Genomic DNA, 26,354 nt, shown 5'->3' on the forward strand with positions numbered 1-26,354 from the left:
ACAGTCAAAGTTGGTGATAGTCAACTATTTAGTTTTGAACTGTAACAAAGATAAGCAATTAGTAACTTCAATTTTATTTGTTTATACATCTATTGCAATAGCAAACTGGTTGATTTTAAATAGATAATTCCATCTTGATAAGCAAGCAATTGGTAAAAAAGTTGTTTGGATTTCAATTTAACGTAATTACTGAGCACATAACTATATAGTACAAGGTATTCTAATGTTCCCTCATGATACAAAGATAAACAGTGTATAATCTTTTTTTCACATGGAAATTATAATCTAGATTATTTGAATTTAAGAAGTCTTGAGTTTCATGCTAGGAAACCAGAACCAATAAGAAATGTTGTGGGGGTTTTTAAACCACTAGCTTTGAGAATAGAAATATAACTAAAAAATGAAATTAATAAGTTTTTTTCTGTTGTGGATATTAACTAGTAGTTAGACTTTTGTATAAATGAGCTTATTCACTTGTCCATATTAATTTCTTTTAGCACTGAAGATATTATTCTATAGAGTTTAAATTTCAACATTTAAGAAATGAATGTTAAAATCAAATATTCCTTTGGAGAAAGAAGCTCAGGGATTTCTCAAAAGCTTCACTTACCTCCTTGGCAATAGTTGTGATGAAGGCGGGTGGTCTGGCAGTAGCAATGAGTGAGAGGGCATGTCTTGCAGAGCGGGCGGAGTCAGCTGCTGGACTCAGGGGCAGCCCCATTGTGATGCTAAATAAGGATCAGACAAAAGAGAAAAAAAGAAAAGCATTAGAAATATAGACTGAAAAGATTAGACACAGCTTATAATGTCAGTTCAAGGTCAATGGGAGCACTCAAACAGTTAGAATATAATGGACTGCCAACAATGAGAAGTGATTAGGAGTCAGGGTGTTCTGGCATCAAATACAAAATCGAATAATTAACCGTGAAGATTGAAAACAGTGTGTGCATCTGTCCAAACTGTTAAAAAAGCCTTGTTAACAAATTATCAAGCCCTAGTACTGAATAAATATCACAAAGCATAGAATAAGGCAAGAAAGAATGTTCTGAAAAGTTTTTTTTTCTGTTATAAAGTTAAAGGAAATATGCACTCAAAAGTCAGGATTTGAGGCATTATAACCAAAGTTCTTTAAATAGCATTAATACTCAGATAAACATTACCAAAGAAATAAGAACAAAATTATTTCTGTTCTTTGTGATGCTATGACATGGACTAAGTAAGAATGACTTACCTAGACACAATGCTTAAGCAACCTGTAATTCTTATTCTTGTTCAAAATATATTTAGTATTTTGTAGTAATACATAAGGCAAATTAACTAATACTGACATTTTATAGAACAGCATAAGATATTTTAGCTTGTGGATAAGGAAGGATGCATGTCATGGTCAACATCTTTCAAGAATGAAAAAATAAATATTACTATTAGCCGGTAAACAGACAATTTGCCAAGTTTCATTGCACTCCTATATCTTCCAATCAGTTCTACTAAAGTCAAAATTAAACCTTTTCTTCTCTCTCTCTCTCTGTAACTTCCTAATTATAGACATAAAGGTATAAATCCAAACATGATGACTTCTGGTTAAACTTTTAGACATAAGAAGACATTAATCAAATAAAAAAATTTCTTACATGAGACAGGATTTGTTTTATGCCCAGTAATGTAAACTCAAGTTTAAAAAAAATCCTTAGAAATGAACAAAAGATTAAAGAATATCTCTAAAATGAGGCTTCATTTCTCAAGCAAGTAATGCTCAATTTAAATTTTTTGTATCAAAATTTTCCATTTCCTAAATTTATCTAAGTTTCAACACTTTAAACTTTGGTTGCTACCAGAAGAACTGACATTTCCATGTACAAATATAAATTTTTAAAAATTAATTAAGGTGTCCTCAAAAGAACAACAGAAATAATCTTAAAAATAATTTGATGATCTTTGTGGAAAATAATACTTTCATATTTGCATAAAATCATACCTATTATTACATCTATAACTTACTTATCCTAATTAGCTTCCAGGTAGATATTTACATACCACACATATTACTCTACCCTTCAAACATTTAATAATCAATATAATTTAAAATGGAAGAGAAAGGAATAAAAGAAAAATTGTGGAGAGAAAAATAGACAAGTCAAATTGAGGAATGAAATAGCCAAAAGTTAGTCTTTTCCATTCAAAGGTATGCTTGATTGATAATCATTGGCCCATTCCAAAAATGTTCCAAAGAAAAAATAAATATTATTAGGTGACTGATCAACTTCAGCATGTTTGACTTTAAAAGACTTTTATAAACTGACAAAATTAGTTCAGACCTTTGGATAACTATCCTGAGCTTCTTTAATTTTAATCCCAATTCAATTCAACAAGTATGTACTGAGTGACTAATAATAAAGGTAGAATTGTGGTTTGAGTGTTTTGTTTGGATTAGCTTAAGTTACAAACTAGGACATTTCCATGTGCAAATATAAATTTTTAAAAATCACATTCCAAAATTAATAAAAATGAAATTAGCTATATTTGTATTTCTGTCCATGAATGTCCATAAACAGACAAACCATAAAAAGTTTAATATATGGAATTTATGATGTGTCAAATATATTTTAAACTATAGTAAACTTTTTCTAGATAAAGCTTCATTTGATGTGTTACAGATAATCCAAGACTTTGAAAGCATATTGGCCACTGTTAGCATTCAACAATTTCTTGCTTTAAAATCTTCAAAATTTATTTGAGTCAGAATTAATTAATGTTAAAGAAAATTAATATTAACATCATAGAAAATAATCATTTTCAATAATCTAACCTTAAGGAAATTTAAAAAATACATTAATTAATAAAGAAATCTTTAAAACAGAGAAACTAAGCAATGCTCTTTTGTCAAATCTGAGATCTCATCAGTTTGGATAGAACTGCACTGTTGTAAATCATACTTCTTTCGTGATGAACTAATGTCTAAGATGGTCCATAAATTCCTCATAAAGAATCTACCCAATATGCCTGAAGCATTTTTCTGGATCTTCTCAAAAGTGGCAGATACCAAGATAGTTCTTGGGCTGTGTACTTGGTAACCCCTACATGAGTTTTAAACTTCTTTTTATGGCCATGCTTATTTTGTGACTAATTAAGTTGTGCCACTTCTTGCTTGTATGTTATAACTGGAAATATGCTGCAGCCTACCTTATTTATACCCCCTGTGCATCTTTCCATTAACCTTTCAATTATCTGCAATTCTAATTCTTCTGAAATTGTAGAGTTTCCATAATTTAAAGTCAGTCAGGCAGCATTATTAGAAAAATACTAGTGTCTTTTGTATTAGAGTTCAGTTTTGGATCATCTGGATCACTACAGAATTTCCAAAATGTGTTTTAGATATCTTTCCTCCTATTTAATGCTGAGTTCAATTCCCTATCCATTTGTATTGCCTAAGATTCATTATAATCCAACAAGTATTTAAATGTGCAAAGCATAGCTATCACCTGAAGATACAAAGACAAAAGTAGCCCCTTTTTAAAATGATCTTACATTCAACTTACACTCAATTTGGACTCCATGGAATAATCTTTCTCCATCATCCCATCACAGGTTATGTATATGATTTCATGGTGGCCATTCATTTGGATGGGAGGGGGAAAAAACCTATATCTTTATTTTCCCTAATTTCTTTTCTCTTTTTGCAAGGCAATGAGATTAAGTGACTTGGCCAAGGTCACACAGCAAAGTAAGTATTAAGTATCTGCAGCCAAATTTGAACTCAGGTCCTCCTGACTCCATGGCCGGTGCTCTATCTACTGCATGACCTAGCTGCCTCTATTTTCCACAATTTCTAACTGAAATTTAACATCTCTTTCAATGATAAATGTAGACAACAAAACAAAATAGTGTTAGTAGTACCTGCAATTTTGTAACACAGATAAATTAGATATTTTCATATAATAAAACAGTAAAATTAATATAGTAAATAAATAATAAAATAAAACAGTAAGTGATAACTGTCTAAACTTACATGTATGGTGCCTAGTCAACAATCACTCCTCAGCTGTAGGTTCTTACACAAGAGAAAACAATCTTCAAAACTGATTTTTTAAAAATTAACTTTAACTTGCCTTTATTTTAAATGAATCATTTTGTTATTAAAGCATTGAACATATTATATCATATACATTTAGTTTAAAAATATTTTAATAATTGTATTTCAATAGAATTGATTTCCTTTATATTTTTTATGTATGTAAAAAGATTCTTTAGAGAATGGAGTCATCACTTTTACCAGAATCCCAATGGGGCCCATAAAACAAGAAAATATTACTTGCCCCAGAAGAATATGACATGAGCAAACAAAGTATATGCACAATATTACAAAGTATCTTCAAAGGGAAGAGAGTGCTAATAATTGGGAGGACCAAGAAAGACCTCATATAGGTTGTGTTACCTGTTATTCTCTTTAAAAGGATTCTTAGAGGTAGAGATGATCATTCCTTAACATACATGAGTTAGATCAATGAGGTGGGATATGGATATGAAGAACATCTAGCAAGACAGATCAACTTGGGTACTGCATTGATCTGGAATGATGTGAAATAGAACTTGAAACTGTGAGACAGTGAAGGGCTTTAAATATCAGAATGGGAGTGCTAAATTTTGTCCTCTAGTCAAGAAAGGGTTATGGAAAACTTCTTAGTGGGGAAAGGGAATGATCACATGGTCAGATCTGTTTTAAGAACATTACTTTGGCAGCTAGTAGCATGGAGCATAGTTTGGAGAAGGAAGAGACTTAAGGTAACAAGATTAATTAGGAGGTCCTTCATTAGATTAGTCTAGATGAGAGATAATGAGCATCCAAACTAGGGTAGAATGGAGAGACAGAGGTGGATTCCAAGAGATGTGGAGTTGTAAACTGACAAAACTTGGTAATTGATTAGATGGGCAATGGAGTGAGGAATATAGGCAGAACTAAAGGAAATAGGGAAGTTTGGAGAACAGAAGAATTTGGGGAAAACACAATGAATTTCATTTTGCACATGTTGAATTTGAAATGAAGTAGATTCAAAAGTAGAGATAACCAGAAGAAGGATAGTGAAGAGAGATTAGGGCTAGAAACATAGACTTCTGGATCTTTTACATAAAGATGATGATAATTGAACCTATAGGACTTGAGATTATCAAGACAGAGAAAGAGATCACAGGTTAAGAGACTTAGGGGTAGCTCACATTTAATGAATACAGAAGAAAAGTGATCTAGAAAAAGAGCCTAAGTGGTCAGACAGAAAAAAATGTACTGATTGAATAGTTTAATGAATGGCTTATTAAAATGCCAATTCCAAATTGTATAATATACATTCCTAATTTTTTGCTTGCTCCTCAATGCCATGACAATCTCTTGAGAAGGTATGAGTCTTCTTGAGGAGGCATTTCTGTTTACCAAGACACCAAAATAACTGAATATTCAGTCAATTAATTGGATTTTCCTCTCTACTCTCCTATATTCATCAGTGACATGATCTTTTCTTCAGTCATCAAGGCTCTGAATCTCATGTTGATTTCTTGGAGTCACAGTCAATAAAATTTTACTAAGCATTTATGTGCAGAGCATACCAATACTAAAAAAGGGCTAGGACTGAGTAACAAGGCAGAAAACTTTGGGACCGGAAAAGATCTCCAGGAATTCTTAACCAGCACAAAATACAAAAAGGTTGCCATCTGGAAGTTCTATTGCCCCCTAACCAGTTCTGAGTCACAGATCCAGGGTGGACTGGAAGAGGAACCTGCACCAAGAGATGGCAGAGAGGAATGAGTCCTCACTAGGCATTTAAAAACAAGCTCAGAAACAACAGTAGGTATGGCTTTGATCTCTGGAAGAGACAAATGAGTTTATCTGGACCAAGCAGTTATTTTAACCTATGAAGAAACAGCCCCAGATCAGTCATTCAGGTAGTTAGGCAGCAGAGGGAGGATTTGAACCCAGGACCTCTAATTCCAAATCTAATACTTTTTTCCCCCAGGACAAATATATCAGGCTAATTCAGACTATGAATGGTACTCTAGAAAACTAGCTAGCTACATTACCCTCAAGTGGTCAGCCTCCTCTCCAGGAGAATAACATATTCTTTATTCTCAAGGTAAGTAGGTCACAGAATCTCATTTACCTCCTTCCCTAACTCAAAATCTGCCAATCTAGAAGGCAGCATAATATAGTAGATCATTTACTAGATTTAGAATCTCCAAATTCAAATCCTATGCTTAAACACCAAAACCATTCAAAGACCATTTCCTCATCTGAAAAATAAAAGAATTGGACTCTTTGGCTTCTAAGATCACTTTCTCTGAATCTATGATCTCTGATAAAATCTAATTCTCCAAAAAAAGGTTTTTTTGACCACTTGATTTCAACATTGGGCCCTGGATCTTCAAATTCTAAAACTCCAACTTGACAATCACATACAGCTTCAAATTGTTCCTTAATTTTCCCTAATAAACTCTGTATCTTTGACATCTTTGTATCCTCAGGGCAACTGGACATCAGAGTTTACAGAAAGCACTAATAAACTGGACAGGGTCCAGAAGAGAAAAAACTAGAATGGTGAAAGTCTTGTACTTATGTCACATGGGAATAGGTTAAAGAAATTTCATATGATTTACTGCTCCTAGAAGAAAAGAAGAAAAGGAAAAGGAAAAGAAGAAAAAGGAAGGAGGAGGAGGAGGAGAAGAAGAAGAAGAAGAAGACAATGAAGATGATGACCATCATGATTTAGGGGAGCATAAAGGATGTCTTGAAGTATTTAAGTATTGCACAAAAAAGGGATGGATTTGGCCTGTTTGGCTACAGACAATAGAGCCAAAAGTTCCCATTACTTACATGAGACCTTTCTTGATCCTCCCAGTTATTAACACTATCTTCTCTTTGAAGATATTTTGTAATATTGTGCATATACTTTAATGTTTGCTTATGTCATACTTCTCCAGAGCAAGTAATTTTTTGTTGTTTTATGGACTCCATTGACATTCTGGTAAAAGTAATGACCCCATTCTCTAAAGAATGTTTTTAAATTCATAAAATATAATGAAAACTAATTCTACTGAAATGTAATTATCAAAATATTTTAAAAGTAAACTTATGATTGTAATGCATATGCTTTAATGCATTATGTAACAAATGACTGATTTAAAATACCGGCAAGTTAAAGTTAAACTTTTTTTAAAAGTTGCAAAGAGGCCAATATGGCTTGATATTAGGAAAAATTTCCTAACATTTAGAATTTCCCAAAAGTGACTGTGTTGGCTCAAGAAATTATGGACAGTATAGACAACTTCACCTCAGTGAATATGTTCACACAGAGGTTAAACAACCATGTAAGATATAATATAGTGAGTATTCCTGCTATGAACAAGAAAATTCTCAAATTCTATGATTCCATTAAATGTTTGCATGCTTCTCTGAATTTTTATTAGGTCTTTTAATATTTCATTATATTCATATATCACAATTTATCTACCATTACTCAATTAATGTGACTCTATTTTGTTTCCAGTTGTTTGCTATCATAAAAATGCAGCTTTGATGTTTTCATATATATGGTACCTTTAAACTCCCTAGGGTAAATGTCTAGCAATGAAATTTAAAAGTTAAAAGATATAGACATTTTAGGTAGTTTTTTTGGTTATTGCATGACTACAAATTATCTTCCAGGATAATTTAACAGTAAATTCATTATGTTACCAACAATAAACACACAAAATCCTTTTTAAAGAAAAAATTCAATGAAATTCAGGTCTAGCCAAAAAAAAATTCAGAGAGCTAATGAGCAGCAAAACAAAGATGAATTTTTATTATGAACTTTTGCCTCTTGCTTGATAATATAATTATTAAAACTGTTCCACTGGTGATATGATTTCATCATCACTTTTTTGAACAGTTCCTAAACTCAAGATTATCACTCTACAAAAATGTAAGATTCTAATAACACCTGTCATTTAAATATAATACTTTTTTATATAGTAACTGGAAATAGGCAATTGTTATATTAATCTTTAGGGAATCAAAAGTAACTATAGACTGTATGTTCTGATAACTAGAAAGTTTAAAAAAAAATCTTGACATATAATGTTTACCTTACCATCCATGGTGAAGTCAACTACTGGATTGGGACTTAGGTTCAAAATTCAACTGTCTCTGGCTGAACTCGAGCAAGTTACTGAACTTTCTTAAGTTTTTCATCTTTAAAAGAAGAGGCTGCATCAGGTGATCTTTGAGGGTTTTTTTGGCTTTAAATCTAATGAGCCTAGAATGAAAATCTTTTTAATTATAGAATTTAAAGGGTTAAAGTACCTTCAAACTACCTGATTTTTAATGTTAAAATAAAGTTTAGCTTTGAATGAGCAAAGTTATCATGTTTTATTTTATTTATAAAAATATAAAGAATATAACAAAATAAATTAAATATACTTTTATTGAATTCAATATGAACATATGTTGAATGGGAAAGAAGGAAAAGAAGCTGCTTTCATAAATTACATAAAGAGGAGTAGATATGATTTTCTAGGACTTTCTTCCCTTTCATATGAAGAAACTTTCAAAACTGGACCATGATCAATTTTACAGTCAAAACAAAAAACATAATATAATAAATAAAATATATATTACCAAACAAGAAATCTATATAGAAAAAAAATCTCTCAAAGTTAAAACCCACAAGTTGATTAATTCCATTCTATCCCTTTATCCATCTGTTTGAAAGTACTTTAAATGTTACATTTAAGAAAATTTCAGTTAAATGTCACTATGTGAAACTGTCAGACTTTACCATCTGCCAAAATGAAATCTGAAATTAAAAAAATAAAGTGGGTGGACATACAGATGAACACACATTTTAGAACTTTCCCTGAAGGTATAAAAACAACCTAATTGAGCAACAATAACAGCACACTGAGAGTCAAAAAAGATCCAATGACACTGAAACATTAATAGTCAATCAAGTAGAAAAAGTTTAGGTAGCTCTATTATATTTACACCATTCCTTCCAAATGACAAAGTTTTCCATCAATTTATTTCAGTTTTCTGGTTTATCTTTAAAGAATTCTGTTTCTTCCATGTATAGTCCTTAATTTTCTAGGTTAAGCAATAGTTTCAAAATAAAAACAAATTTTACAGGAGTTTAATACTGATAAATTTGTTTTTAAGTTTTTTTCTCTCAGATTTTTAGAATTGCAACATACAATAAGAACTTGATTTTAAAACAGAAAGCTTCTGTTAACTAATTTCAATTCTATTTTATACAGATCAATATATATATATATATATATGCAATATAAAACCCAAATTCCTATAAGAGCCTTATCACATAGAGGGTTTATAACTAATTTATAGTAGATATGCAGGTTTTTGTCAGTGGCTCTTTTCTTTTCCCTTAGTTTAGTAAGGTATGACTCTTCTAAAAAAGCAACAGGCTTCTTGTTCATTCATTAACATCACACAGCAGTGGATTAACCATCTCCCTGCAGCAAGACCAGCTGTTCTCCATAGCCTCTTTCAGAGCTAATGCTCTGCATGATGTAACAGGCATACTGAAGGCAACATCACACCAACACAAAAACAAAGTGCAGGTCTAGCATTCCCAAAGCATAAGTGGTTTCTTGGTTCATCTGAAAACATAAGTATTCTATTGTTTTACTCTAATTTCACTTTTTTTCTTATTTCATCAAGATGAAAAACCCATTCAACAAATACAGATTTTAAAACAGACAAAACATGATGCTATTTTCCTCACTTTTCAGAGCATGGCCAATTCTCTCATTTGGCAATAACATACTCTTAATTTTTTTTTATTAAACAAGGTATCATGATAGCAGTATGACAGAGTAGATAGAGGGCTAATCTTAGAGTCAGGACCACCAGGGATTCAAATTCTGCCTCTAAATTCACTAGGCTAAATGACTCTAGGCAAGTCAATGAACTGCTCAGTGAACTTTCTAACACTGCACTTTATATATAAGATGCTGATGAATATTGATAGGCAAGATTCTCATCTCAGTTTCTCACAAATGAAATAATATGTTCAGATTCCCCTCTCCCCATAATAAGCAAAAACAAAATCTTAAAATAAATCTACCTTCCAAAAGCTTTCTTTTATTCAAAATACTTTTATTAAGCACTTACTTAGTGTAAGACACTATGCTAGGCTCTGTGTGGAATACTTGATGCTTTGAAAATAAAAGTTATTTAATGTCTTAATAATTTCGTAAGGTACAATTCCTTCCTTTAAGGATATACTTTATATTTAAATAAGAATTAAATAAAAAGCATAGTATTTTTCACTATCATCAAGAAACCTAGTGTGAAACTGAAAAAAATCTTCCTTTTTAATGTTAATAAATTTACTCTTTTACTAATCTCTACTCTGATGCCTCACTGTGGAGTGGAGGTGTCCCATGGTTCTTCATAGCTCTGCCAGAAAAGCATAAAAACAAGGTCATAACCACATTATTAAATGGCTTTGTATATGGGTCCAATGTTGAACTGAAGTTTTACTGATCTGAGGACTAGGTCTGCTAAATTTGACTTTACCAGTCAAAACAATTCTCAGAAAACATCTAATATATGAATCATATCAGTGAATGTCCACTAATATCTACACCAATGAAATTATATATAAAAAAGCATAGTGAGCATAAATAGACTGGCATATGTTACTAAGGATTATTTCCTCATAAAAGTACCATGTTTTCCCAATATTTAAGATTCACCTTGATTTGGGTGCCCGAAATTTGAAAAAAAAATGTATTACATAAAGTTATTGAACTCAAGTTTTATTCATCATAAAATTCATACAATTCCTCATCACTGTCAAAACTCCCATCCATTATCTTGTCCCCTTCTGTATTTGATGATGAATCACTGTCTTAGGAGAGGCTCTGACTGCTCTCCTGCCCATGCTCTGGTCTGGGGTTGACCACAAGCACTCCCTGGGCAAGTCTGGTATGTGGATACATGCTTAGTCTATTCCATTTCATGAACCTGAAGCACCAATTGTGTCCTCTTTTGAAATCAGTCACTTCTTTTTCATCAGCAATTCTTCTTGCCTCCTGCTAAACCATCTTTGTGGACACAGGAATTCCACTTGCCCTTTTCCCTTCAATCCATCTCTTCAATTCTTTCTCTAAATCAGGCCATTTGCTGATTCACCTCTCATGGCCTCTTCTGCCATGGCATTTTCAGTAGGTTTCTTCTTCCTGTAGCCAATCTCCAATTGTTTTCTCAGTTGGAGGAGGAACAAACTGATGTTCAGCAGTAGGATTTCCATTCACTTTTGCAAACCGGATCACTTTGAACTTGAATTCAGCATGGGATAAATATCTTTTCTGGGACATTTCTAGGCAGAACGTAACCTAATATATTGGTAATAAATGTGGAACAATAAGTGCAAAGACAACAAGCATGAAAAAGTGGAAAATGCAAGCAAAAAAATCTACAACCACTGTATTAGATGCTCCCAGTTTTTAGATCCCAAATTTTTCGAAAAAGGGTGCATCTTATACATGAGGAAATATGGTAGTACAATAGTTTCTTGAAAAAGGATGTGGGTCAAAAGGGGCAAAGAGGTAAGATGGAAGGGTAACAAGAGTCCAAGTTGTACAATAGTATTCCCAAACTTTTTTTTTAAAAAACCAGAGGAAAGTTCCCAGTTCACTGTGCAGATACTGTAAGGGATGATTAATGGGAAAACAAGACCAAAAGTTATGCAGGATGAGAAAGAACAGATTAGTTGTGATTTGTACTGACTGAAGAAGTTTTACTGATCTGAGGACTAGCTCTGCTAAATTTGATTTTACCAGTCAAAACAATTCTCAGAAAACATCTAGTATATGAATCATATCAGTGAATATGAGATTCAATTTAATGAAATATTTCATTCCTAGTAAATCCCACAACCTTTACATAAATTATTTTATTCATTCATTTTCCTTTTTCCTTAAGATTTAAAATTTTTAAAAAGCAGGGTGGGGAGGGGAGAAGAGAAGAGAAGATATAGAGGTTGTATGTAATTGTAAAATTATGTAGGGTTTTTAAAAAAAGTATATATATTAAGTATAACAGGGGAATAACACACTTGTTGCTTGTGTTCCTTTTTGCATTTTGAAAAGTATTTTAATGTTTTATTTCTTATATATCTATCCATACCCATTTACTCAACTCCATTTTTTCCAACCCTGGAAATGGAAGCTTTCCTTTGGAAGAAAAATATGTAGTCAAGAGAAAGAAAGTAACACACTGGTCATGACTCATTCTATTCTTACATTTTATTACATCTCTGCCAAAAAGGCAGGCATTGTCTTTTAATGTTATGATTAGTAATCAGAGTTTGAGAAGTATTTCAAAATTGTTATTCAATATAGTCAGAATTGAATAAATTACTTTTTTAATTGCTCATTTCATCAGTTCATACATGTCTTTTCACATTTCTCTAAGTCCATATTTACCATTTGTTATGGTACAATAATATTCCATTACATTTTTCAGTCATTCTTTTGTTTTGTCAATCTGCTATGTGCTAAATGGAATTTCATTACTTTTAATTTTCACTTCTATTATTAGTGACTTGGAGCATTTTTAAGATGTTTGATAATCACTTATACTTGTAATTCGATAACTGCCTTATTCCTTGATCACTAAACATAGACTCCCAAGATCTGAAAACATTACACAAGAGTTTCCTACTCATGTATGTTGGAATGTGATTGTACTTAATTCAGTATTTTGTGAGTTACTTTCTTGTATGCTTATCTAGTTATTTTGGATGAATCAATCTTATTTTTGAACTACACTCTAAGCCTCTTAAGAGTGGGAATCCATCATATACTTCTCTGTCATGTTCCCATTATGCTTAATGTAATTCTAAGTAGATAAAAAGCAGTCAATAAAAAGTCATTAAAATCAACCATAAAAACTGTAAATGCCCAATAAAAATAATATGAAGTTACTTTAATTGCCAACTCTCATAAATAAGTATAGCTTTATATCTACTTTTTTCTAGTGGAATTTGTGATTTCATTAGAATACAGAATCTTACCTATCCTACCAATGGAGACTTATAGACTAAGACGTGAGTTATTAAAAGGCTAAGTGGTATCACACATAATGGGCACTGAGTAAAAACTGACTAAAATAACTTTTAAAAATACTGCTTAGGGGTGGCTAGGTGGCTCAGTGGATAAAGCACTGGAGTCAGGAGTACCTGGGTTCAAATCCAGTCTCAGACACTTAATAATTACCTAGCTATGTGGCCTTGGGTAAGCCACTTAACCCCGTTTGCCTTGCAAAAACCTAAAAAAAAATACTGCTTATTTTAACATTCTAATCTTTTTCAATTTTGAAATTCTCTCCCTATTTCTAACCTACCCTACCCCCACTGAGAAAGTAAGCACTTCTGAAATCAATTATATATATGAAATCATGCAAAACACATTTCTATATTAGCCATATTTCAAAAAAAGTGTGAAAATTATACTTTAATTTATGCTTAAGAGTTCATCAGCTCTCTCTCTCTCTCTCTCTCTCTCTCTCTCTCTCTCTCTCTCTCTCTCTCTCTCTCTCTCTCTCTCTTTGGAGGCAGACAGCATTTTTCATCACAAGTCCTTTAGAATTATCTGGAATCACTGTATTGATTTGAGTAGACAAGTCTTTCACCGTTGTTAACCATTACAACACTACTACAGTCCTGGATCTCACAAATTTTTCATCAGTTCATATAGAACTTTCCAGGCTTTTCTGAAATCAACTGTCTCAGCATTTCTTTTAGCACAATGGTAATCCAACACAACCATATATCACAACTCATTCATTCCCTAATTGATGAGCATTCTCTCAATTGCCAATTCTTTACCACTACAAAAAGAATTATATAAAAGTACAAATATTTTTGTACATATAGGTCCTATTCCTTTTACCTCTCTTGGATATAGGCTTTGTGTGCACACTTTTATAGATTTTTGGGTCCAGTTCCAAAATTTTTTTCCACAATTTTTTTCCACAGTTCATAACTTTGCTAACAGTTCATTGGTATGCCTATTTTGTGAGGTGGTACCTGATAATTACTTTAATTGCATTTCCCTAATCAATAGTTATTCAGAGCATTTTTTCAAATGAGTATAGAGAGCTTTGATCTCTTTGTCTTAAAACTGTCTATTTATATCGTTTGACCATTTATCAATTGGGGAATGATTTATTACTTTTATAAATTTGACTCAGTTCTATGCTAGTATATATTTGAGAAATGAGGTCTTTATCAGAGAAACTTGCTGAAAAACTTTTGATATTACTTTATTATCTTTTAGCAAAAGGTAGTTTCCATGATTATATCTTTTAATTAGAACTAATTTTGCTTTTGTTTAGTTTAAAATCATGATTGCTGTCTTTTTCTGAATCATAATAGATGTTACTCCAGGCTTTAAATTCTTAAAAATTTGTATGTTGTAAACAACATATGGTCAGATTCTGGTTTGTAATTCATTCTGGTATACACTTGCAAAGGGGTTAAAATTTGATATTCCAAAAGTCAAAGCAGTTAGGATAACAAACAAAAATAACCTACCCTTTCAACCTAAGTATAATTCTTCAGTGTAAAAAAGTATTGCTGTGTTTTTGACTCCTTTCCATTTTCTTCTGTTTCTTCTCCCTCTTTCTATTTTGCTCTTCTTCAAAAGTCTATTTTTCCTCTAAATTATTATTGATTAGAGAAATGAAAATTAAAATAACTTTGAGATGTCATCTCACATCTATTAGATTGGCTAAAATGATAGAAGGGAAAAATTACAAATATTGGAGGGGATGTGGAAAAATTGGGACATTAATATAAATATCGGTGATCTAGCCATTTTAGAGAGCAATCTGAAATTATGCCCAGAGTTATAAAACTGTGTATTCCCTTTGATCCAATAATACCACTATTGAGTCTATTTCTCAAGGTGAACAGGGAAAAAGGAAAAGAATCTATGTTCTAAAATATTTATGTTGCTCTTTGTGGTGGCAAAGAACTAGAAACTGAAGGGATGTTCATCAAATGGGGAATTTGTAGAATATGATTGTGACGGAATACTATTGTGAAATAAGAAATGATGAGTTGGCTGATTATAGAAGACCTGTAAAGAACTGTATGAAATAATGAAAACTGATATGAGAAAAACCAAGAGCACATTGCATATGATAATAGCAACGATTGTTTGAAGAATAATTGTGAAAAACCAAGTTATTCTGAATTTTATAAATGCCCAAATGAACTATTACAAAGGAAGATGCTAACCACCACCAGAGAAAGAACTGATAAAAAGAAGTATTCATTGCAAAGTTTTACATATATTTATCAATTTCTATCAAATGGTAGCCTTCTCTAGTGCAGGGCAGGGAAGGAGGAAAAGTAACAGTTAGAACTTAAAATATAACAAAATTTCTTAAATAAAAAAATCTATTTTCATATAACCATTGCATCCCTTAATTTTCCCCGCCTTTTTTTTTACCAGCCTCCCCCCTCTCCAAATTTCTATTATCTTCTTCCCCGTCCTATTATTACCCTATTATCCTCTTACCCTAATGGGAAAGTTATATTTCTGTATTCAACTGATTGGGTTTTCGCTCTTTGAACAAATTTCAATGAGTGTGAGGTTCAAGCACTACCTACCCCCCCCCCCATTTTCCCCTCCTTGAATGCCTCTTTTATGAGGGAATAAATTCTCTTTCTACCTTTTCTACCTCTCCCTTTTTCCAATGCATCCCTCTTTCTCACTCAATGTTTTTAGGAGATAATGCAACATTCATGTTCTCTTATGATTACTTTTTCATGTTTACCCTTTCATGTCCTTTATTTGAATATCAAACATTCAATTAAGCTCTGATCTTTTTTAACAGAAATATTTGAAAATTTTCTGTTTCATTAAATGTCTTCTCCCTCATCCCCCCAAAAGGGTTGTATTCAGTTTTCTGGGAAGGTTATTCTTGGTTCTAGATCTTTTGTTTTCTGAAATATCACATTACAAGATATATCTGGTTCTTTAAACCTTGTGTGATCTTGACTATATTGCCATAATATTTGGATTGTTTCTTTCTGACTTATTGCAATATTTTCCTCTTTAATCTCTGAGTTCTGAAATTTGGCTAAAATGTTCCTGAGAGTTTTCATTTGGAGATCTATTTCAGGAGGTGATCAGTGAATGCTTTCAATTTTTATTATACCCTCTGGATAAAGATATGTTAGGGAAGTTTTCCTTGATAATTTCTTGAAACATGATATCTAGGCTCTTTCAATAATTCTTAAATATTATCTCCTTGATTTTTTAGATCAATTGTTTTTCTGATGGAAAATTTCACATTTCCTTCTTTTTTTCATTCTTTTGACTTTAGTTTATTATTTATATCTCATGGAGTCATTAACTTTCAACAATTCTAATTTTTAAAGAATTCTTCCCACAGTGAGATTTTACACCTCCTTTTCCATTTTGTCTTTTGTTTTTTAATGAGTTCTTTTCTTTAGAGAATTTTTGTGTCTTTTTTTGCTATTAGGCCAATTCTTGTTTTTAAGGTGTTATTTTCTTCAGTATTTTTAACACCTTTATAACCAAGCTGTTAATTCCCTTTTCATAATTTTTGCACATCACTCTTGTTTTTTCCTAATTTTTTCCTTTACCACTCTTTTTTTTTTTTTTTTAGGTTTGTGCAAGGTTAAGTGGCTTGCCCAAGGCCACATAGCTAGGTAATTATTAAGTGTCTGAGACCGGATTTGAACCCAGGTACTCCTGACTCCAGGGCCAGTGCTGCGCCACCTAGCTGCCCCTCCTTTACCACTCTTAGGCCTTGCTTGAACTTTACCAGGAATTCTTGTTGAGCTTCAGTACAGTTTGCATTTTTCTTTGAGGCTTGGTTTGTAATTGTTTTCATATTGTTGATTTCTTTTGTCTTTGTCTACCCTGCCACTGTACTTATGATCAATTTTTAATTTTTTTGCTCATTTTTTAAAACTTATTTCTTGACTATGAACTATAAGTTAAGGCTGGGCTCTTTTTATCTGAGGTTGAGGAGGCACTGTATCAAATTGTAGGCTTTTTTGTGCTGTTTTCAGAGCTAGTTCCTGGGGCTTGCAAGTTTTTGGTGTGTCTAAGGTGGTATGCTATGAGAAGTGGGGTCATTTCTCTCTTGGTCTGTGCTCTGGTCTTTACCCAGGAAGAGTCCCTGATTCTTTGCATGCTAGCACTCTTCTTTGCCTTGGAATTGCAATCAGGTCCCCTGTATCCTTTTTGACTGTGGCCCAGCACTTCTCTCTGCCCTGGAACTATGATCCAGAACTGCGTGTGGGTAGGGGAGTAGCCAATAAATGCAGTTGTGCCCAGTGCCAGTAATGGATTCTCTGTAATCTCTTTATGACCAGTTGTGAGAGCTCCTAAAGTTCTGCTGCTATTGCTACAGTTGCTGTTGCCACTTATGTGCTCTACAAACAGATTTCTACTACTACTGTGCCACAAATTTCTTCTGTCAATCTAAGTTCAGATCAGAAAAATGTCTTACTTTTGACTTTTTTATTAGTTCTGCCACTCCAAATTTGTTATTTTGAAGTTGTATTGAGGGTGGGTATTGAAAGACATCAGTATGGTTGCCTATAATTTGTCATCTTGGAAATGACATATTACATTGACTAATAACAACACAACTCTTAAAAATCACTAATGAAAATACATTGTCTTGTATTTAATGCCCTGGATTTAATCTTTAACCTTTTTAATCCAATCCTGCTGGTGATATATAGATATAGAAAGAGCACTGCATCTATAAACAGTGATGTAGGGTTAGTAGGAGCCAAGATTTAATGAAGAAAGCAGAATATGAAATGTAACTTGAGAAAATTTAAGAGATGACATAAAGTAGTCAATAAATCATTGGGTTTAGAGTCAGAGAATTATATTTCCTAAGCATATGGAAATCTTTTATAGTTCAGGAAGTTTCACAATCTAATCGCAAATCTTGGCCATTAACTACATGTAAAATCTTGGGTAAGTCATTTACCCTTTAAAGTCTGTTTTCTCCTTTGTAAAATGAAGGGCTTATATCAGATGACCTCTGTAGTTCCTTCCATATCTCATCTATAATCCTGTGATTTTATTGTAACACAGCTTCTACTCAAGCCTGGGAGATGTGTATTTGTGTGTGCTGCTACATATATGGAAGGAGACTGGATCTCATCATTTACACAGAGAATTCTAAACACAATGTTTTGTATCTGTATTAATGAACCTTTTGATTTAGTTTAAGGGACTCTTGGGATATAAAGACAGAACACTATCATCATGATCATCATGATCACCATCATCAAGATCATCATCATTATCATTAGTTCAACATATATTATCTTGGAGAGAAAAATGAAATCAGAGAAAGAGTCTGGGGAGAGATTGGGGAAAATTTTTGCTTGGAAATAGCAGAAATACATAGAACATCTTATCACGTCCCTTAAGGTTCTTGTAGCTTGAAATTCTAGTAGCATTTAAAGAAGTAAAGTTCCTTTGATGGATTCCAGATAAGGATCTTTTGCTAATTCATTTTATGAAACACAAGGACAAGTACATTAGGCTTCATTTCATGAAACTGAGATGATAATATTTTGTCAAATACTTATTCAATGAAAATATCAATATTTGCAATCTGTACATGAAAATGTTAATAGATCCTTTAGCAGCTATAATAATATTCCCTTTAATGTTAGGAAATATAATGAAAGGCATTCCATTTTTAGTTGAACTATAAAATGATTTCACAATTAATAATTTAAAATTTCACTTAAAAATCTTGAAGTCACTTTCCTTTTTATTCAACTGATATTTCCTTATGGTCTAAAGTTTCTTTTAGGAATTTATCCTCTTATGCATAGGAAAAAAAATTTAAAAAAAATTGCATTCAGCAAAACCTAGAATATGGTTCCTAGAAGTTGTCAACTGTCCTTTGTTTAAAAAAAAGAACCCAATATTTTCATTAAAAATTATTTATTAAAAAGAGAATTAAATTTGCTAACAACTCTTTCATTATATGCAAGAAGGTACTTTCTAAATAAGATCAAGTCTTCAAAAATAATACAATTGATTAAACAAGATTAGATCTGAAAGAATTTGTAGTCACTCAAACAGTTCTATTATATGGGGGACCTTAACATTGGAAATTAGCTTATTTTTAATTTTTTTATATCTTCATCAAGTTGTCTCCTTCAATCTGTAACAGTAATAGGCTATAACTAGTTTTCCATTATAATCAACTAGATTCAAATGAAATGAAAATTATATAAATGTTTTAATAAAAATCACTAGCTTCATAAAATTCCAGCAAATGCTTAATGTGATGAAATGTTTTTTTAAAGTAACCTAAACAGTATTTCTGATGCAAAGTAGGCACCTAATCACTTTTCTTAAAATCAAAAGCTTAATTAATTCCAAATAAAATATTCTTAAGTTCATGGGCAGGAAGTTCAACTAGACTTGTGTCATAAAATTTTGTGGTCTTACAGAAGAAATCGAGAGGAAGAGGGGCACAAGCTGAAGACACTCAGTTACAAGATGCTTCATACCAAGGCAACAAGTTTGAGCTAAGACTTTTTTCTTAGAACAAAGAAGAATGGGGCTAAGGCAGGAAATACAGCTTGTGTGTTTCTTAACAAACATGTTTAACGTCATAGATAGATGGTACTGGCAGCAGTGCACTATTATTATGTACTAGTTAAATCAGGTACAAAAAAGGGGCAGCCCAGCTGGGCCAGAGAAGGATGAGATGCACATTTAAACTCCTAAATAACATCTCCATTCAAGCTCCATCTCTTTCTATCTTGGTCCTTCCTGTAGTCAGTACTATAGCTGTTATGGATGTAACAGGTCATTTTCAATCTAAGTCTTGTTATGGATTAATAAGTAAACACTTTCGTGCTTATTATGCAATTTATCATGATGAAAATTACAGTGGGTTCCTCAAGGCTACATGCTGATACATTCATTTATTTATTCAATGATGTATACAGAAACTCATACTAATCTTCATGACAGAAAAGGATGTAATAGTAAGATTAAAATGACCTTGTGAAAAACCATAGAGTTTACAAGTACACAGACAAGTAAATAAAACACAAATGTATCTTTATGTTTATCAGCATATACAAATAGGTAAAATAGTCTAAGACGTTCCACAACTCCTGTAGGGAGTTAGAGACTTGTTTCACATTGGGAAGCTAAATCAAAATTCATACTTTTAAAACTATCCAACACTAGTAAAAGATTAAAAAAAAAGACCCAACGATAATTCAATTTTAATCAATAGAGACAGTATGGTGGTATAGCATTCTCTCTGGGAATACTTGCACAATCCTAATGGGTTCTCACAGTCTGAGTTCACAGAGGGTTAGTACTCCTGCTTTATTATTTTCTAGTACTGAGGCTCATGAGAAACCCAATTAGGACATTCCCCACTGATTATCAATTGGTCATTCAGAAAGTCTTGAGTTAATTAGATTTTAAAAGGGTTATTTACTAAAATGGTATAACAAGGTTTTGGTATTGTGAGTTGTTTTTAGTTGCATTTGACTCTTTGTGATTCTATTTTAGGGTTTTCTTGACAAAGAGACTTGAATGGTATGCTATTTCCTTCTCTGGTTTATTTTATAAATAAGGATCTAATGCAAACATAGTTAAGTGATTTATCCAAAGTCACAAAGCTAGGAAGAGTCTGAGGTCAAATTTGAACTCAGGAAGATGAGTCTTCATGACCCCAAGTCCATGGCAAGAGAAATATGCCACCAAACTGAGGGTATGTACTCCCCCACACAAGATTTCTGAGGAAAACTATACTTAAGAGGTTGATTTTTAGAATCAAGAGGTTACCTGTCCTCAGCCTGTCTACTTTGTCTTGGCTATGCCTCTCTGCTCTTGATGCTGAAAGCCATCAGTCACTCTGTGATGGGAACATTGATATCAATGCTGAAGTATACTGATCCTGAGGTAGACAGGAGCTCCACATCTTCTGACCTTTCAAAGTTCATAAACTTTTCACATATTTGAGAGAGGAGAGGGAGTGCAATATTCCTTCTGTGGTCATCCAGGCCTCTTTCTGGTCTTTTGTATAGTGCAAGAGAATGCTACATATACCTAGACTGAATGGGCCTTTCAACCTGTTTCATCCAATAGTGTAGAGTACTTCACTTCTCCAAAACTGAATAAGGCTCTGTTCACACATTTGACTGATAGGTTTAACAATTTAATTAACTTATTTAACTTAATTAACTCATTTGCTCACTGGATAAAGTATCAGGGCATTAACTAACAAATGTTAGCTACATTAATTATCCCAGGGCAGGCAGGGGAGAGGGGGAGAAAGAGGTACGCTTCTCACATTAGAATGGAAGAAGACTGCCTGTAAAAACAGTTCTAACTTTTAGTCCTAAATCTGTCACTAACTAGTTATATGGTATTAGGCAAATCACTTAATCAATTTCAGTTTCTTCATCTGCAACGAGGGGGCATGGACACTTAAAACTAAAGTCCTTCCCCTGAAGGGCACAGGACAGTGGGAAGAGCAAGACTGGGGTCCTTGCTTAGTCACGTATCAGTTGCATAAGTCATCTGTTTTTAGTTTCCTCATATCTAAGATGAGACTTTTAATACTTTGGAAACCTATCTCAAATCAGATGAAATACTGTGAAAGTGCACTCTAACTGTTAGCTATTATATAAATATAAGCTATTGTCACTATGCTCCATTTCCGGCTACTTAAGAAATTGTAAATTATGATGCTAGAAAAAATTAGGTGGACACTGTCAATACATGCTAGCATTAAATGATTTGTTTTTTTAAACAGAAGCAAAATTTGAAACAAAGGATTTCATTTGAGTCTTTCACCTTTTCCCTTCAACCTTTTTTCCAAAAAGATCGAGAGAGGGAAAAGGAGGATTTCTTCATTACCACCTCTAGAAATTATTAATGGCTACTTGAGGCAAAAATATATGGGATATGCCTATGTTCACTCATGAAGCCCAATGGCTAACTTTGGCCTTTCTTTTTTCCCCAACCACCTCACAACCACCCTGCTTTCCTAGGTCAGTTTAGAGACAAGAAATCTCAAAGAATACTTTTTCAGTGAAAGAGATGATAGCAAGAAATGCAGTGATGAAATATCCCATAGAAACACAGACCTGTTGTGCTCACTCATATGGCCTAAGGGGAATTCAGGGGTTCACAGATCAGTTTCTTTTCTGAACCTCTGCCTTCTTTTGGGGACTGGGAATACCTGAGCTTTTTAGACAAAGATGGGCAATTATTTGGACCATAGTAAGTAGGGAGTCCCTTTCCACGTAACAACAAATTTTAGAAAGTCCTAGAGTATAGAGTTTCTATCTTCCACTCCGGGGAAAGGAATTTCCTGAGAAACAAGTCTCTTGGGAAAATAAAGAGTGATCCTCACAGTGGTCCTGCAGCTCAAGATGTTCAGACAGTGAAGACCAAGGGGAAAGGTTCTCAGCCAGTCCAACAACTCCACTAGGGTTTTCCCTTCCAAGAGAATCTAAACTCTCAAATATCTCTAAGAGAGGAATAAGAAAGGCTGAGTTGGCATGTAGAAAAGTAAAAAGTAAAATGACATATGTTGAAGACAATGTGAAGATAAACTAAAGCATTCTTAGTAGACCTATGAACTGATCTAATCCCAAGAGTTCACTACACGAATGGCTCGGAGAGTGGGCAGCTGACATTACCAATTTGGATTTCCAGAAAGCAAGTGCTGGAACTCAAAATGCAGTTGGCTTAGTAAACAACTCCCTAGAGGTCCCAACACAGATGGTCCTAGGCCAGTGAGCAGATCTCTAAGGGTTCTCAATTCCAAAGACTTGTGAAGCTGACTCCTACCCCCCAACATAAGAACTTTGGGGTAGTGCCCAGTAACAAAACTCACAATGAATAAGAAAGGTCAGAAAAAGGAAGTTCTAGAGAAAGTTACCTGGGAAATAAGGATGGGCAAAACACTACCTCAAAAGAGGATGGCAGAAAAAAGCATTGCATACGAAGCTGCAGAGAATATGAATTAGTCTCAGACCAAAAAGACCTCTTAGAAGAGCTCAAAGAAATAGAAAAACTGGGAAAAGAAATGCAAGAGAAATTCAGCACCTTGCAAGAGAAAGCATAAAAATTGACAAAGTAACAAATTCTATTGGACAAATGAAAAATAAAATGAATCAAATGCAAGAGGAACTGAAAAAGCTAACTGAAGAAACTAATTCCTTGGAGAATAGGTGGAGGAGGATGACAGAGGCTTAATGACTCCAAGAGACAACAAGAATCAGTTAAGCAAAATTTTTTTTTAAAAAAAGAAAAATTAGAAGAAAATTTAAATAACTCATTGGAAAAATAATTGACTTAGAAAATAGATCCAGAAGATATAATTTAAGAATTATTGGACTACCTGAAAAATCAAGTTCAAGAAAAGCATGGTCATCATCTTTCAAGAAATCATCAAGGAAAACAGTGCTGATACCCTATATTGAAAGAATCCACTGATCACCTCCTGGAAGGAATCCCAAAATGAAAATGCCAACAAATATTGTAGCCAAATTCCACAATTAGCAGATCAAGAAGAAAATACTGCAGGCAGCCAGAAAGAAGCAATTCAGATACCAAGGAGCCACAGTCAGAATTTTGCAGGTCCTGGTAGGATCAACATTAAAGGATTGAAGGGCCTGGAACATGATATCCTGGTGAGAAAAAGAGTTTGGATTACAACAAAGAATCAATCACCCAGCAAAATTGAGCATACTCTTTCAGGGGAAAAGATGAATATTTAATGAAATAGGTAACTTTCAAACTTTCCTCAAGAAAAGACCAGAACTGAAGAGAAAATTTGATCTTCAAATAGGAGACTCAAAAGATAGATAAAAAGATCTATAGGGTCAAAGAAAAAGACTGCTATTCAATAAAGTTAAACTGGTTACATTGCTACCTGGGAGGAAGATTCTCATAACTCTTGAGAACAGTAACTCCACTAGAGGGAACATACTTAGGCTGTAGATATGGACATCAGTTGATTCTGATGAAATTATTTTTAGAAAATTAAGACATTATAAAGGGGGGAAATGTAATGAGGCAGGAGTAAGGGGAAGGAAGAATGGGTTAAATTACATCACATGAAGGGGTACAAAAAAACCTATTAAAGAAGAGGGAAATTTGGCTCAAGGAGGGAATAACATACATTAGGTTTAGAAATTTATCTTATCCTTCAGGCATTTAAGGGAAGGAGTGAAGGAGGGACTGGAAAAAGGAGGAAATGAAGAAAAGGAAAGGGGAAAATCAAGAGAGGGAGATTGACAGAAGTGGGACAGAAAGATAGGATAGAAGTTAAATAAAGAGTAATTATAACTGTGAATGTGAATGGGATGAACTCTACTATAAAACAGAAGTGGATATCAGAGTAGATTAAAAACCAGAATCCTAAGATATGTTGCTTACAAGAAACACATTTGAAGCAAAGAGATACATACAGAGTAAAGATGAAAGACTAAAGCAGAATATACTATGCTTCAGCTGAAGTGAAAAAGGCAGGGGTAGCAACACTTATCCCAAACAAAACAACAGGAAAAAATTGATCTCATTAAAAAAGATAAGGAAAGAGCCTCCTTCTCCTTCTCCTAAAATACAACGTGAATTGCAATGCTAACGTGCATGCATCAAGCTGTATAGCATCCAGATTCTTAGAGAAGAGCCTAATGAGGTACAGGAAGACATAGACAGCAAAACTATACTGTTGGGGGACCTCAACCTCCCTCTCTCAATTAGATAAATCTAATCATAAAATAAACAAAAAGGAAGATAAGGAAGTGAAAAGAATGCTAGTAAAGGTAAGTATGATAGACCTCTGGAGAACTGAATGGGGACAGAAAGAAATATATCTTTTTCTCTGCAGTATATGGCACTGACAGAAAAACTGACCATGTGTTATGGTATTAAAAAACCTCACAATCAAATGCAGAAAGGCAGAAATATTAAATACATCATTTTCAGATCATGATAAAATAAAAATTCCCTTTAATAAAGGGCCATGGGGGAAAAATAGATTAAAAATCAATTTGAGACTCTTTAACCAAATTTTAAAGAATGAGTGAATTGGGCAGCTAGGTGGCACAGTGGATAGAGTACCAGCCTGGGATTCAGGAGTACTTGAGCTCAAATCTGGACTCAGACACCTAAATTTTACCTAGCTGTGTGACCTTAGCCAAGTCACTTAACCCCATTGACTTACAAAAATAAAAAAAATGAGTGAATCAAACACAAAATCATAGAAATAAATAATAATTTCATTTAAGACAAAGACAATGAGACAACATATCAAAACATGGGGGGATTCAGCCAAAACAGTTATTAGGGGAAATTTTATAACTCTAAATGCTTACATAAATAGAATAAAGATATCAATGAATTGGGTATGCAACTAGAAAGAACAAATTAAAAATCCCCAATTAAAAACTAAATTAAATATTAGGAAAATCAAAGGAGACATTAATAAAACTGAAAATAAGAAAACTATTGAACTAATAAAACTAAGTTGGTGAAAAAAACAAAATAGATAAATCTTTGATTAATCTAATAAAAAAGAAAACCAAATTACCAATATCAAAAATGAAAAAGGTGAATTTATCACCAATGAGAGGGAATTTCAAATCAAGTTATTTATTCAGTACTTCAAACACATTAAGTACTATGCAATCATTTCTCCCATCTTTCTATTTGCTCTTTACTACTAAACTTAAAACAACTTATCTTTATGATATATAAAACAATGAATATAAATTTAGAGAAGCATGGAAAGACTTATAGGAAGTGATGCAAATTGAAGCAAGTACAGTCACCATAAAACAATAAAAACACATTATCACAATATTACAAAGAATAGGCTTGGTCTAAAAAAGGAGATAGATTAAAAAAATCATCTCTCTGTCCTTTTTTGGCAGACATGGATTATCCACAGGTATGGAAATACTCCATAAAATGCATATTTTTGATATATATTAATCATTTTTTTCTCTCATACCTTGGTTATCTGGGATGGCTCTCTGGAATTAGGTAGGGAAGAAGGACACTATAATCAATTTAGGACACTGGCCTATTTAGAGTTTCCGTGAATATGACAATCTTTATGCCTTTGCAATGGCTGTAACTCATACTTGGAATGCTTTCCCTCCTTTACCCCTAATTTAAGTTTCCAGGACTTCCTTCAATATTTAATCAAATCTCACTTTCCATAGAATGCTTTTTCCAGTTATTCCAGTAGCTAATACTTTTCCTTTTCAGATTAAATTCTTCTATTG

At 33.0% G+C, this 26,354-nt stretch overlaps 1 protein-coding gene across 2 annotated transcripts in view; it reads right to left on the bottom strand.

Moving 5' to 3' along the window:
* The window catches only part of WDR7 (WD repeat domain 7), a 483,043-nt gene that overhangs the window by 113,919 nt on the left and 342,770 nt on the right, over window positions 1-26,354 (bottom strand). For both annotated transcript variants that reach the window (XM_074208025.1, XM_074208024.1), the window contains one exon: window positions 611-728. In XM_074208025.1, the coding sequence (XP_074064126.1) occupies window positions 611-728 (118 nt within the window). The remainder of the gene's footprint in view (window positions 1-610; window positions 729-26,354) is intronic.

Source organism: Macrotis lagotis, chromosome X (assembly GCF_037893015.1).
Source record: "Macrotis lagotis isolate mMagLag1 chromosome X, bilby.v1.9.chrom.fasta, whole genome shotgun sequence".
Taxonomy (NCBI): domain Eukaryota; kingdom Metazoa; phylum Chordata; class Mammalia; order Peramelemorphia; family Peramelidae; genus Macrotis; species Macrotis lagotis.